At 49.7% G+C, this 13,561-nt stretch overlaps 4 protein-coding genes across 4 annotated transcripts; 1 reads left to right on the plus strand and 3 right to left on the minus strand.

Annotated features, from left to right (window-relative positions):
* Positions 1–3,385: 3,385 nt before the first annotated feature.
* EDB91DRAFT_1256571 (uncharacterized protein) lies at positions 3,386–5,793 on the plus strand (the record flags this gene model as incomplete). The annotated part of the gene is made up of 5 exons (XM_041324185.1): positions 3,386–4,109; positions 4,167–4,424; positions 4,482–5,048; positions 5,103–5,168; positions 5,252–5,793. The coding sequence occupies 5 exons, from the start codon at positions 3,386–3,388 to the stop codon at positions 5,791–5,793; spliced, it is 2,157 nt and encodes a 718-aa protein (XP_041169258.1).
* A 575-nt stretch (positions 5,794–6,368) lies between these two features.
* On the minus strand, positions 6,369–7,971 carry EDB91DRAFT_1088492 (uncharacterized protein; the record flags this gene model as incomplete). Its single annotated transcript, XM_041316454.1, has 6 exons — positions 6,369–6,664; positions 6,698–6,787; positions 6,951–7,047; positions 7,101–7,314; positions 7,371–7,885; positions 7,927–7,971. The coding sequence occupies 6 exons, from the start codon at positions 7,969–7,971 to the stop codon at positions 6,369–6,371; spliced, it is 1,257 nt and encodes a 418-aa protein (XP_041169259.1).
* A 1,425-nt stretch (positions 7,972–9,396) lies between these two features.
* On the minus strand, positions 9,397–11,825 carry EDB91DRAFT_1256573 (uncharacterized protein; the record flags this gene model as incomplete). Its single annotated transcript, XM_041324186.1, has 5 exons — positions 9,397–9,968; positions 10,030–10,092; positions 10,147–10,722; positions 10,778–11,044; positions 11,096–11,825. The coding sequence occupies 5 exons, from the start codon at positions 11,823–11,825 to the stop codon at positions 9,397–9,399; spliced, it is 2,208 nt and encodes a 735-aa protein (XP_041169260.1).
* Positions 11,826–12,468: 643 nt separating this feature from the next.
* Positions 12,469–13,462, minus strand: EDB91DRAFT_1088494 (uncharacterized protein; the record flags this gene model as incomplete). The annotated part of the gene is made up of 4 exons (XM_041316455.1): positions 12,469–12,801; positions 12,853–13,214; positions 13,263–13,275; positions 13,328–13,462. Coding segments are annotated over 4 exons (843 nt in total), but the record flags the coding sequence as incomplete, so codon positions are not given.
* Between the last annotated feature and the right edge of the window lie 99 nt (positions 13,463–13,561).

Below are 13,561 nucleotides of genomic sequence, written 5' to 3' on the forward strand. Positions count from 1 at the left end.
TGTCCAGGCTTAGTATAATATGATACACTTTCTCTCCTTCCTCCTCCTTCTGATCTCTCCTCGTCTCCTCCTTCCCTCGTCACTTCCTTCTTTGCCCTTACTCAGGCTTCTGTCCCTCTCCTTTCTTCCCAGTCTCCTTCTCGTTCCAGTGCGACCTTCTTTAATGCGCTGGATTCTTGAATAAACTTCGCTAGTGCCTTTATGCCCTTCTCCGTACCCAAAATTTCGTTGAGTATGATGTTGTGTGATACCTCACGCAGATGGATGCGTTGTCGCGCAAATAGTGGGCAGTCACGTATGATATGTTCTCGTGTTTGACGTGGTTCTCCACATGGGCAGAGGGTGGGTTCGGTTGGAACGAATGCAGCGTAGTATTCTCCCATGAATCCGTGTCCTGTGCGGCATTGTATAAGACGGCCGTATACTTCTCGAGGAGTGTGAGTGAAATGTTGGCGGGGTTTGAGCGTTGGTGGGAGTCGATTTGCGAGAGCGAAGCGTCCAGTCTGTGCTGCCACGTCTCTATTCCAACTCTCTGTCCATTTCTGCAAGATCCCTTCCACAGGCACTAGGTGACAAAACTACATGAAAAGGTTTAGGAGTTATGATAAGGTTTAGCGCTGATACTACATTGAAAGGTTAGGAACACTACTACATGAAAAGGTTGAGGGATACTAGTACTGCTACATGAAAAGGTTTAGGTAGCTACTGTACAGTGAGGATTAGGACGAGGACACTCTGCGACAAGGTTTAGAACTTCTTCCATGTGAAGGTTTAACCGAGCGGTGGTGGACAAATTAGGAAAGATTTAGGGTCCGTGTAGGAAACTTACGAAAGGATGACCGTAAGGTCAAGTGCACAGCGACATTTTAGAATTGAGCATCCCTGTTATGTGCTTAATGATTGTGTGTTGTGGTGAATTTGCCTTTGTTTGGTCAAGGTTGATTTTTCGTTCATTTTTGTCATGCTCTCCTTTCTTCTTTCTACCACCATCCATGTTAGACTTTGTTCCCAACTGTCTGTGCATACGCCTGCTTGTCATAGCGGACGCTTCTGGTGTACTTCCGGAGTTATGTCAGGCGGGGAGGCGGCCCCCCCTGCCCTTTACAGGGCATGGTATTCCTAGGCTGTACTGCCCTGGGGGGGTTGCCGCCGGGGCCTGAGTTCGCAGTAGGCCATCCCTCTCCATTTTTGTTCTCTCAGTCGGCCCTAACCGTCTGTTCATACGCCTGCTTGTCATAGCGGGCGCTTCTGGTGTACTTCCGGAGTTATGTCAGGCGGGGAGGCGCCCACCCTGCCCTTTACAGGGCATGGTATTCCTAGGCTGTACTGCCCTGGGAGGTTGCCGCCGGGGCCTGAGTTCGCAGTAGGCCATCCCTCTCCATTTTTGTTCTCTCAGTCGGGCCCTAACCGTCTGTTCATACGCCTGCTTGTCATAGCGGGCGCTTCTGGTGTACTTCCGGAGTTATGTCAGGCGGGGAGGCGCCCACCCTGCCCTTTACAGGGCATGGTATTCCTAGGCTGTACTGCCCTGGGGGGGTTGCCGCCGGGGCCTGAGTTCGCAGTAGGCCATCCCTCTCCATTTTTGTTCTCTCAGTCGGCCCTAACCGTCTGTTCATACGCCTGCTTGTCATAGCGGGCGCTTCTGGTGTACTTCCGGAGTTATGTCAGGCGGGGAGGCGCCCACCCTGCCCTTTACAGGGCATGGTATTCCTAGGCTGTACTGCCCTGGGAGGGGTTGCCGCCGGGGCCTGAGTTCGCAGTAGGCCATCCCTCTCCATTTTTGTTCTCTCAGTCGGCCCTAACCGTCTGTTCATACGCCTGCTTGTCATAGCGGGCGCTTCTGGTGTACTTCCGGAGTTATGTCAGGCGGGGAGGCGCCCCCCCTGCCCTTTACAGGGCATGGTATTCCTAGGCTGTACTGCCTGGGAGGGGTTGCTGCTGGGGCTGCCTTGCTTGGCATGTTATTTTGGCATTGTAGGGCGCCAGCACAGAATGGCCATCAAATCCCTTCACTCCCTTGCAGAGCTTACGCTGGGTCTAGCCAGGCCCTACGTTGTGACTCAGGGGTCATTGGGTTCTGTCATTCTATGTTGCCCCGCATGGCGTCTATGGTGCACATCGCTTACCTGTATGTTATTTTTTTCCACTGCAACAGGGACTGATCCGCTCATTGCTAGGTCTCCTGCTTAGTAGACACCTCTGGACATTTAGGATTCATATTTGTAATTTTACCCCTTACATGCCTGGCTTAAAGATTAAGTTGGCGCAGGACTGTGCTGCCTATGTTCATGTAGTGATTGAGGTAAATCTACATACAATCCCTCCAATGCACAGATAGCCTATCATTGGTCAAGTAGGACTGGGGCGGAGTTTACTATGCTGCCGTTCACTAGTGTACCACCAGCTAACTTTGTGCAGATGACACATCGGCCTAATTTTTTTTACCCTCAATTTAGACACGAAATCTTCGGGTCTTTACGCTCTCCTACTAGGAACTTCATGTAGTATGTACATATGAGTGACAGAATGAACAAGCAACAAATGTACACATTGTCTCACAATGATTTGTCTATTTCCATGACTTCAAGCACAATAAAGCTGCTGCTGCTGCTTGTGCACGACTCGGGAGACATCCTGATGGAACGCGGTCTACCGATAAAATCTGCTAGGACAATGTCCAAGCAAATACGACTCGGATAAAACAGACTGCTGCAATAAACGAATCCTCGTACATCAGCCTGACTTCCAGCAGCAGAAATCTCTTGTTCAGGAAGCAGCTGGCCACCTTTGCATTTTATTACCGAAGTTTCATTGTAAACTTAATTTTATCCAGTTCTTTTGGGGAGTCGTGAAGAGGTATCTCCGTGAAAACTGTGATTACACATATGACACACTAAAGGAGAATATGCCGAAGGCCATGGAGTCCGTGAACCTGGAGGTCATTCGCCGTTGGGAACACCGCATGTACCGGTGGATGGAGACATGCAGATTGGGGCTTGGCACAAACGAGGCAGAAGCTCATGTAAAGGAGTTCAGTTCGACAAAATACAAGTCTCACGGGCGCATTCCGAAGGCCGTCGCTCGTGTATTTGACTAGACGCCAAATCAGTAGCGGTTTCAGATTTTATCTCGCTCAGAATTTTAGCAATGACAAATCTCTCTAGAGGCTCGATTCAGACCAGTAAATAGAGCATTTCTACAAGAGGAAAAATATTCCTCTTTTCTTTTGAATTTTATAAAAGCGTTGCACAAAGTTGGTGGTCCACTAGCCCACGGCACTATAGAAAAGCACACATCAGCCACAACCAAACAACACCAAATTTGGGATGTGTTTTAAACCCTACGACCTGCGTTGGTACCACAATCCGCATCTTTATACACCATTATGGCACGCACCAAATCCAATACAAAACGCCTCCCAAAGGGCTCTTCCGACAAGCCCCAAAAAAACATCAAGTCTAAAGGCAGCTCAACCATCAAGAAGCGTGCGTTGGCCGTCATGAGTGCCGCATCAAAGAAGTGGCCGCGGCCGCCAAAAGTACTGGCAAATGCCATCAGATCCTTTGAAATCCCGACTACCCATGCAGAATTCATCATGGAGGACGCCCTTACCAACCTTCGCATCCAATTCACCTACGGGCCCCCAGAAAATATCAATGCTATAGATCCAGATGGCGGGCAGTATGACATTTGCCGGGTACCTGTCTACAAAGGCGGGAAGTCAATAGGATACGTACCACTGCCAAGTAGGTACCAGGGAATATGGTTAGATTTATGCTACAGTGTAGTCTTGTTCACTACGGGATGGAAACATTGGGACCAGGAGACCAAGCGGGGCACTAACAAGCAGAAACAGATGGCCAAGACATGCAAACAGAACTGTGGGGCCGTGCTTGTCGCACACATGCAGGCCAGGCTCCTCGCGGTGGACCAACTGGTGGGTCTGCGTTACGATATCAAGCCCGGTGAGGAGCGGGTACCGATTCTGGACGAATGGAAGGTTAGGTCTCTTCGAGACTGGCTGAACGAGGATTTCGGAGAGGCCAACAAAGAAGGACCGCATCACTTGACTGCAGACCCGCTGTGCTCAGAAAATGAAGCATTTTTCAGTAAGTCCATCATATCGACATATATATTCTTCCATTGCTTACAGGCGAATTCTGCAGAAGAAGGCTGGGACGAGGACAATGAGGGTCTGGAGGTTATGACGCGCCCGCAGGGATGGACTCAAGGCCGTCTTGTAAACTTCGAGACGACGTTCAACAACATCCTCAAGCCACAGGCGTATGCCGAACTAAAGAATCACAGCAAATTCTTTGAGACTCGATATGTGGAAGGTGCAGAATTACCAGAACGCTGGCACGAGGGCCATGCACCAACTCCTCTCTACTGGTCAGAGAAACAGTTCGAGTGGATGGTCGCAGGTGAGACAGTTATTCTATATTACTACTTCTAAGTATTAAGCTCTTCAAATTCGCCAGGAAATGACTTTTGGGACCAGCCCTTCCACTTTGTGCATTATGCACTGTCCACTGACCAAGAAGAGTATGAGCACATGGATGAATTTGTCACGGACATCAGATGTCTCACCAATATCTTGTGTGTCAGACCTGATTGGGACTTGGCGGTGCAGAACGCAGCTGGGCTCTGGAGGGGGGAGATGACTTGGAGGGAGTTTGTGGAATCGTTCAAGAAGATCTGGTTATTTGAGGGAAGGCCGATCGGCCCTTGGCAAAGCACAGGCACGGGCATCTCCACCGTCCCCTTAAGACATATATCAACATTTGGTTTTATTCTAGTGCCCAACAATCCTTTCAACACCTTCGAAGCTGAATTACTCCTCAAGGGATACTTACGCCGGGGGTATGAGGACGCCGAAGCCAACTGGAGTGATGAAGATTCGATCGTGTGGGAGGGCTTGGGAAGAATTTCTGACATCAAAGGTCTCCGTGATGGGTGGACATGGGTTGTGAATGAGGTAAGCATGGAGGGAAAGACAGTCAAGCAGGCGTTGCAGGATGCGGGGCCAATGTGGGTCGATTACCAGGGTAAGCGGTAGCACTCTCTTGAGATTACTTCTGCCTCTCATGCGCAGTTCCCAGCGCGTTCGGCGGCGGCGCAGTCCATCAACAATAAAGGCAAGCATGTCATGGATGTTGAAAGGTCCGGTGATGGATCCACAACATCTTCCATTGAGGAAACACCATACTTTTAACCCACCGTCGATAACTAACGTGTTATACCTCCTAAGGTGGAGCTGCAACTGGTGGTGCTTTTGCTGAGGGTGCCATCAGGCCTCCTCCTGTCGTCCCACCCATTCCAGCTGAAGATGTTGCTGCCCATATGGCTATTGAAGTTGATGCCATTGACGGCCCTGCTGACTCGGGCCCTCCTGCTCCCCCAGCTGCAGCACCTATCCCTATTCCAATGGACGATGGAGGTCATTCCACCGCCTCCATCCGCGTTCCTCTGCCAGCGCCGGGTGGCTCTCACGCTTCTGCCAGTTCTTCTAGTGTCAGGTTAGGGATGGAACACCAGGCTGTCCACATTGGTTTGGCTGGGTATGTTTCGAGGGGCGAGACCTTGGAGATGTATTCGTCATCGCTGAGGAAAGCGTATGCTGCCCCAGAGTATCAGCCAGGCATTGCCGAGTATCTCCATGATCTCGGCTCCATCCCGCGAGGCGAATTCAAAGCTATTGCATTCAAGGCACGCGTGGAATCTTTCATAGCACACATTAGCACAGTTGGAGCCAGGTTGGAGGCACACAAGTCCTCGAAGTCCCTCCTGTGATGGTCACCAGTACTTACTTTTTTTTTGGCTCACATTCTAACGACGCATGGCATGTACTGTATTAATCTTGTGGTTGATTCCTGTCGCATCCCCATGTGAATGCTTCAACCCTGTATAAAAATGAAGTACAGACTTACGGTTCACTGCACTAAAGTCAATCCAACTTGTAGGAGATTTGTTGCATTCAGACAATGCACGTCATGTAGCATGGAGTGATGTAACATTGTGGAAGGCACATTTGATGGGTTAATCTGCCATGACATGTATTAATTCATCAACTAATCATGAACATGTTTGACCTGGGAGTGATGCTGCTCAGCCCCTAGATGAGCAGGAGGAGCCAATATACCTGAAAAGTCCTCATACGTTCATGTATCCTTAATCGTTCTACCTAGTCCTCAAAAACGAGAACTCGATGTTACTGGATGTTTTATTGTGGTACTGAAAAACACTACAAGACAAAGTTGGTCAATAACTGCAGCGGTGGAGCTTGCCGTTGCCCACAGCAAGCATGAAAGTTGCGGCTACGTGCAGTGAGAAAAGTCCTTCCAGCAGGTACATGATTTTGTCACATATCATATGTCAGGCCCGACATGCTTAGAAGTGGAAAAATATTCCGCTGCCTCCTGAACCCTAGCCTCCCTCCCACGGTTGGCTGCAAACCACAGTGAAGGACTCTCCCTCTTAAAATTAGCTTCTGTCTGGAACCCATAGTCAACCCATCTAATAAGTCCTCCTGCAAAGTATTGGGTGAAGGATAGGCGTTTTTCTCCAGAGGCAATGGGCACATTCCCATGGCGCAGGATGGCTGAGGGTATGAGGATTGTGGATCCAGGTGGAAACTGAACGATGAGCCCAAGGTCGAACAGAACTAAATGACCACCATTTGCAGGGTCATAGTTACCTAGGGCGGTGATGCTGCACATTCCGCTGGCAAAGTTTTGATTATCTGTGTGATCCAAAGTGACCGTGGTCGGTCCAAAGTTGAATGTTGCTGCAGAGAACACACTATTTTGAAAGTTCCATGCCAATTGTGGGTGTCGTTCCAAGAGCGATCTCCTTGTGTTAGCATAGAGCTGGTACACCTTGGGTGCATAATGACATAGTATACCTTTGGACATTAGCCAGCAGATCGCCTACTGAAGTGGACTACTTACTGTTTCCAAATCCCGCAAGCCTTTGAACGGCCTTATGGTCCAAGAGCAATTGTAGTGGCTCTTGATTCTGTTCGGCATGCACAAGGTTGGATGGAATCTAAATTTGTTAGCTAGTGACTCATCAATCAGGGGGCATGTGCGGAGATTCACCTCTTGACCACCTCCAAATGACACCCCAACAGCGAGGCATGGATAGGCACCTCGTCTGTGCTCCATATTCTCCCTCCTGAAGGCACAGCAATCCCTTGCATGCTCCATGGCAGTGCAGACTGCAGCCACGGTATCATGCCAGCCATCATCCTTGGGATGGCCAGCTAGCACACCGATAGTCCGTCTGTCTTTATCCAACAAAACGTGGGGGGTGCTGTGTTATCGATCTGTGAGGGCTCTTTGAATAGGCCAAATGAAAATATAACGTACTATCCATCCCACTCTACCACTTTGAATCCCTGTTGCACCAGATCATCGAGCTTCCGGATGCCCTCACCTGGAGGCTGTGGTTTCCCGATGTATGCGCCTTGAGCGATAGGCAGGTGTTTCACTAACGCTTTACTGGTAATCGACTTTGTATGGGGTTTGTTGGCTAGTTTAGCTATCGCCTTATATGTTGTTATACTCTGGGCGCGCTGCAGGCGGCGGCGATCTCGTTTCCCATTCCGTTTATGGGTCCCATTGTTACGCGAAGCGGAGTCCACCTGCATCTCCATCTCATTGTCTTCGTGGCAGACACCCATAACCCCAGCGACAGAGCCAGTCAAAATGCAGGATTTGACATTTGGGACACTACGTTCGTGTGGCGCAACTGCAGGTTCTTCATTGAATGCGATACCATCCTCATTATCCAATGCCCTCTGAATTAAGGGGAATATGCCCTCCTTCGTACACAGTTGGATGACTGAGTCATCCATGAACTCCTGGGTGCAAGACAGCCCTGGCTTTGTGGTCAGCAATTACGTCCATGGTGTGAGAGACAAACCTCGTTGACGAAGGCCGCTGCTGATTCAAGCTCGGTGTCTGCCATAGCTGTTGCAATGTGATGGGGTCCACACAGGTACAATGTTACTCGAACGCACACCGCCGCCATTTTAAATGTAAGTGAGCCCATCAAGCACGCGATCATTGATGGAGAGTAATACAAAGGCAATGAATGTGTCATAAAACCACACGTGGGCAACAGTTGTTCACGCATCATGGACACAAGAGATCGTGGATCCACTGGCATGCAACGTGTCAAGACACTGCACATGTACCATGCGTGTTCATCTGCAATACTGCTAAAAGAAGCAGTGATCCGAAATCATATACCTACATACGCTGTGTTATGAAACACGTTGCATTACATTTCGCCGCACCAGTGCCTATAAATATGGTTATGACTTGCTTTAGCAGTAAAATTGATGTCTGAGGGCACGTGTTCATCTATAGAACCGGGATCGGACGTTGTGCATAGTGTAAAGGAACACGTTGTATCACATTTCGCCGCACTGGTGTGAAATTGCACCACTTCAAAGTACGAGCAATCACCGTTCAAACTGCCTACACCAGCCATTTGATGACCCCCGTCACCTCATGAGAGCCGAACAATATATTTCAAAGTTTGTTAATCGTCAAACACGGTATATAAGGTGGTTCACGCTCTACAGCGCGGAATATGCGTCCCAAGAACCTACTCATCCCAGTTTCGCCTGAGAGGTCAGCAAAGAGACCTGTTTCGAGGGCCGGGAGTCCGCATGACAGCTACATCCTGACTGTGTCTGGGTGGGCGACGTGTGGATACGTGTTGTCCACGACGACTGGGACTCTGTGTAGCAGTAGCACCTAAAGTAGATACTTTCTGTTTCTATTAATTAGTTTTGTCCGACACGGGATAAGCTAAATAAACTCCCGGGTCCGACCGCACCTCCCTCCTTGACAGGTACATGAGGAATTTACAGAATTGCTGCCCAATACATTTTAGCATCAAATCCCAAGCTCATCCAGACCACAGTGCATGCCCCTTTGGAAGCCAGGTCTATAACTCCGCATACTATGACATCAAGAAAAGTTTCACCTTCAAAAAGTACACCTACTGCGCCCTTCCTCAGAAGTACAATCACAACAACAAACCTGTTGTGTACGAATGAATACAATTGTAGATAACCAAAGGTCCTTCATCCATAAATCCGTGCTCCGTCCATGTTGCACGTTTTATGCTGCGCTACAATCGGCTATCATAACCAGTACGATGATATTTTCATGTTTTGTCCAGGTGATTTTTTTTTCACCCACACCGTCCATACTTCACTCTGAACTTCCATCCTCTAATATCACTGATAATGTGTGCTATACCATCAATCATTACAGCGCTATTATCTGCGGATGGCAAAGAGAAATGACGGTCGTAACAATTTTTGGTATGTCCGTTCCATCTGACCACGAACCAAGTATAAGCATGTAATGTACACAATCATAGCAAGGCCTTCCGCCTCTCATTGGCCTCCAACCTGGCTCCTATGGCGTTGATCTGCGAGACCAACGATTGGACGTGCGGTCGGAAGTGCCTGGCTGTGTAGCCTTCTAAAGAGACGGCGCCAAGCTCCTTGAGGTACACGTCAATGGCGGTGCCATACTCGGGGGCAGAGAAGGCGTTTTTGAGAGTTGATGCATACCCCTCCAAGGAATCCGTTTGCCTAACATATGCAGCCAAACCCCTATAGACAGGCAGCAACTTTTCATCTACTATGGCCTCATTGGCAGTACCATGTCTAGCTGGAACATGGGGAGGGGCAGAGGGGGGGGGAGGAACAGGAGCAGGAGCAGGAGCAGGAGCAGGAGCAGGAGCAGGAGGAGCAGGAGGAGCAGGAGGAGCAGGAGGAGCAGGAGGAGATGAATCTACGGAGTGCATAGGGGCAACAGCAAGCTCAGCAGGAGGATCCCCAACATGATCACCGCTGTGCTGAGACGTCTGGTCTGCAGGCCCATGACTTTCTCCTTGCTGGACAGTCCGCTGTTGACCAGATGAACCGTTGTTCGAGTGACCTTGCCGGGTAGAACATGTTAGTTATATCAAGGGTTGCGTCTGACTGGAATGCCTCCTCACCGACATCCATGGGCTGCTCGCCTTGGTTCTCCTGACCCTCGCGGACCTCCGACGCACGTTTCGCTGGGGACAGGACATCAGAGTCAGAAACAATTTAATGATCATCATAACACCGACCTTGGTTACGCCTGAAATTATGCCACCAAGGCCCTGCGTCCTTCAACACACCCTTGACAGTCGTCCCAACTAAAACAACCTGGCTCACTACCCAATGCCAGCCCGCAGCGTAGTCTCCAATGTGGCCATTTCTACGCAGGCCTTCCCACAGGATCTGGTCTTGAAGATTCCAATCTTCGTCATCTGGCATCTCGTACCCCCGCTGCAAGTATCCATCAAGCAGCAACTGAGATTCGAATGTATCGAAAGGGTTTTTTTCATCTGTAACGGAACCAAACGTCAACATGAGATATATCTTGAATGACGAGAAAACCGGACCCTTTGTCCGCCAAGGGCCAATGATCCTCCCCTTCAATCCCCAAAGCCTCTTGAACTCGTCCACAAATTCCCTCCAGGACATCTCTCCCATCCAGAGCCCTAACGCGGCCCTCTTCACTTCACCCCACTGTGGTTCCCGGCAAAGAATGATGCTGATAGAGTTCACGTCTGCCAAGAAGTCCTCGAATTCTGTGTACTGTTCGTCCGAGGACAAGACATGATGAACAAGGCTGAGGGGTTTCTGCTGGATGTCGTTTCCTGCCACAAGTGCTTGTGTCAGTAAGGAGAAGAAACATGGGAATGATAAAATCACCGTCGGCCATCCACTTCCACTGCTTCGCAGACCAGAAAAGTGGAGAAGGTTGATGCCCCTCATGCCAGCGATGTGGTAACTCTGCCCCCTCCTCATGCCATGTGTCAAAAAATTCGCTGGGCTTCTTCAATTCTGCGTAGGCCTGCGGCTTGATGATTGTGTCAAACGTCTTTTGAAACCCTTCGGGAAGGCCTTTGATCCACTCGTTCGTGTTCTCAGGGGGCGTCAGCAAATATAGGCCCCGTTTGTCTACCACCCAGCCCCGTTCTGCATTTGCCGTGAGCGATGTAAGAATCTGAGGACATGCGATAGACTTACGAAAAAAATCTTTGTTTTCGTCGCTGAGGGGATCCGCATCCAAGAATTCTCGTCCTTCGTTCCTGGCGAATGCATAATCCTTGTTCAACCAGTCGCGGAGGTTCCGAACCTTCCATTCATCGAGAACTGCGACACGCTCCGCTCCGGGCTGTACGTCGTGGCGCATTGCCACCAAGTGATCCACCGCAAGCAGCCTGGCTTGCATGTGGGTGACGAGTACCGTCCCACAGTTCTTTCTGCAAATGATCGCCATGTCTTTCTCCTTCTGCATGCCCCTTTGAGTCTCCCGGTTCCAAAGTGCCCAAACTTTGGCATACAACACAATGTGGTAGCATAAATCTAGCCAAAGGCCTCTGTACGGCAAGGGGAGCGGGACAAACCCTATCGGTTTCCCGCCCTTGAATACCGGCACCCTGCAAGTGGCGTACGCATGCTGGTGGTCTGGATAGAGGACCTGTGCCTCCTCCGGTGCGCCGTAGGTGATATAGGACCTAGGGTTAGTTGAATAGTCGTCCAAGATCATTTCGGCACGGTTAGTAGGGATTACAAATGACCCGATGGGTTGTGCGAGGGGTCTCGGTGGCAGGGGTACCATCTTTGATTTGCGAGTCATGACAACCCTAGCCTGCTTCTTGATGGTGGAAGTACCCATGGACGTCGCGGTTGTGCCCTTGTGGGGAGGTTTCTTATGGATGCGTGCAGCTTTCTCTTTCTTTTTAGTGCGTGCCATGCCTGTTTGACCAAAAGACCAGATGGGTCAAGGGCACAACTGTTTGATTGTGATCAATCATATTGTGTTTGGCTTTGTTTGGTTGTCATCAATATCAAATTTTGCTTAGTGTTGCTTACATTCGTGCAAACAGGCATTGATATCATACTCGGCACAAACGCTCCAGTGTCTAATAAATTCGGGACCCTCGGTAGTATTTCCATAGGTAGTGGCAAGAATCTCTAAAAAGACATTACGAATTTTGGATTTATATATCACACGTCATCTGTGGATGAGGTACGGTATTGCACAAAATCCGAAGTAGTACGGCTCTGTATATTGTCATTTGTTGCATGTAGGATGCTCTGTCCAAGGGAAACAAATCGAATACACGGGTGTTTCGACTGAGTGTCTGCGCTGTGTCGATTCAACGCGTACATGTCCCATAGTAATGCCAAGGGCTATCCGCGTCACTTGTTAGCCACTGGAGAAACAATTAAAGATCAAACTCAGAGCAGCCCACCCCACAGGTATGGCAAGGCAAAATCATCTGTTCAATACGGGTCCTTGCTATGACCTCTTATGGACAGGTATATATGAGCCAGATTCGCGCTATCGCATGCTTCCTATGCTGGTAATTCACTACGTCCATCGCACACATATATCATTCATCGACCTTCATGGCAAAGAGATCATCCGAGTCGTCGGCGTCCACCATGTCTGAGTCTTGGATCATTTCAGAGGTGCCTCCACTGCGATTCTTCCTCCCCTTCCGTTTGCTACCCTTACTGTTGGCTTTCGTCGCAGAAGCTTGAGATTCGCCGTTCGTCCTTTTAGTGAAGTCCACGAAAAAGTTTTGCAGGTCTATAGAAGGCGGAAAATGATGCCAGAAAACTTGCGGCGCCGTTTTCCGGTTTACCCTCTTGAAATGCTTGTTGTCTTCGTCCGTCTTCACCCATGCGGATTTCCAACCACATTTCAAGCACTGCAGGCGCACCTGGCCAATGCAGTTAAAATATGCAACCCCCTTCAAGCATGGAATACTCACCTTTGAATTATTAGGTCTCAATTTGAGACGATTAAAGACACGCATGTCTGATGGCAACGGATTACACCCCGGTGTCCCGCAAGAGTTGAAATCTCCGCCGAAGGCACGCAGACCGGGGAGGTTCTTCGCGATCTGACGACATTCGACTTGTCGTATTCCATTGACGACCTCAGCGTACACCAGCACAACAGTTGTGTGATCCAAGACACTCTGAGCCGAGGAGATCGTGTCACAAAACGATGACCAGACGTTTGTGCAGCCGAACACACCAGCATCGACGACGAATGACCGTACGATGGATGCTACTAAGGGCGGTAAAAGTCCCTGATCCACCAAACCCAACCACGAAATCCAACCGGTCTCTGCAGAATGGTGAGCATGCGGTTGATATGCGAAATGATGACACATACTTTTGAACCATCTCTACGACAGAATCAAAGTGGTGGTGAACCCTGACAGCAGGGCCACAGCTCACAAGCATGAGGCCTCTCCATCCTCCTCTGACCTTGGGGGTGAGATCGCTCCAGGGCATCTTCCCTCTCTTGGTGGTTATCGTGGTCTTGTCGCTCCTGGCAGCATGCGAGGCATTTGTCATGCCTTTCATGAAATCCTGCCAGTGTACGCGGCAACGATTTCCGTGATCGTTGTGCTGCTGCCGCCGCCATGCCCGCCAGTGTGCTGGAGCATTCCGCTGTACTCGTCGGAATGA

Source organism: Suillus paluster, assembly GCF_016628075.1.
Source record: "Suillus paluster strain FC165 chromosome Unknown EDB91scaffold_200, whole genome shotgun sequence".
In the NCBI taxonomy this organism is placed as follows: Eukaryota; Fungi; Basidiomycota; class Agaricomycetes; order Boletales; family Suillaceae; genus Suillus; species Suillus paluster.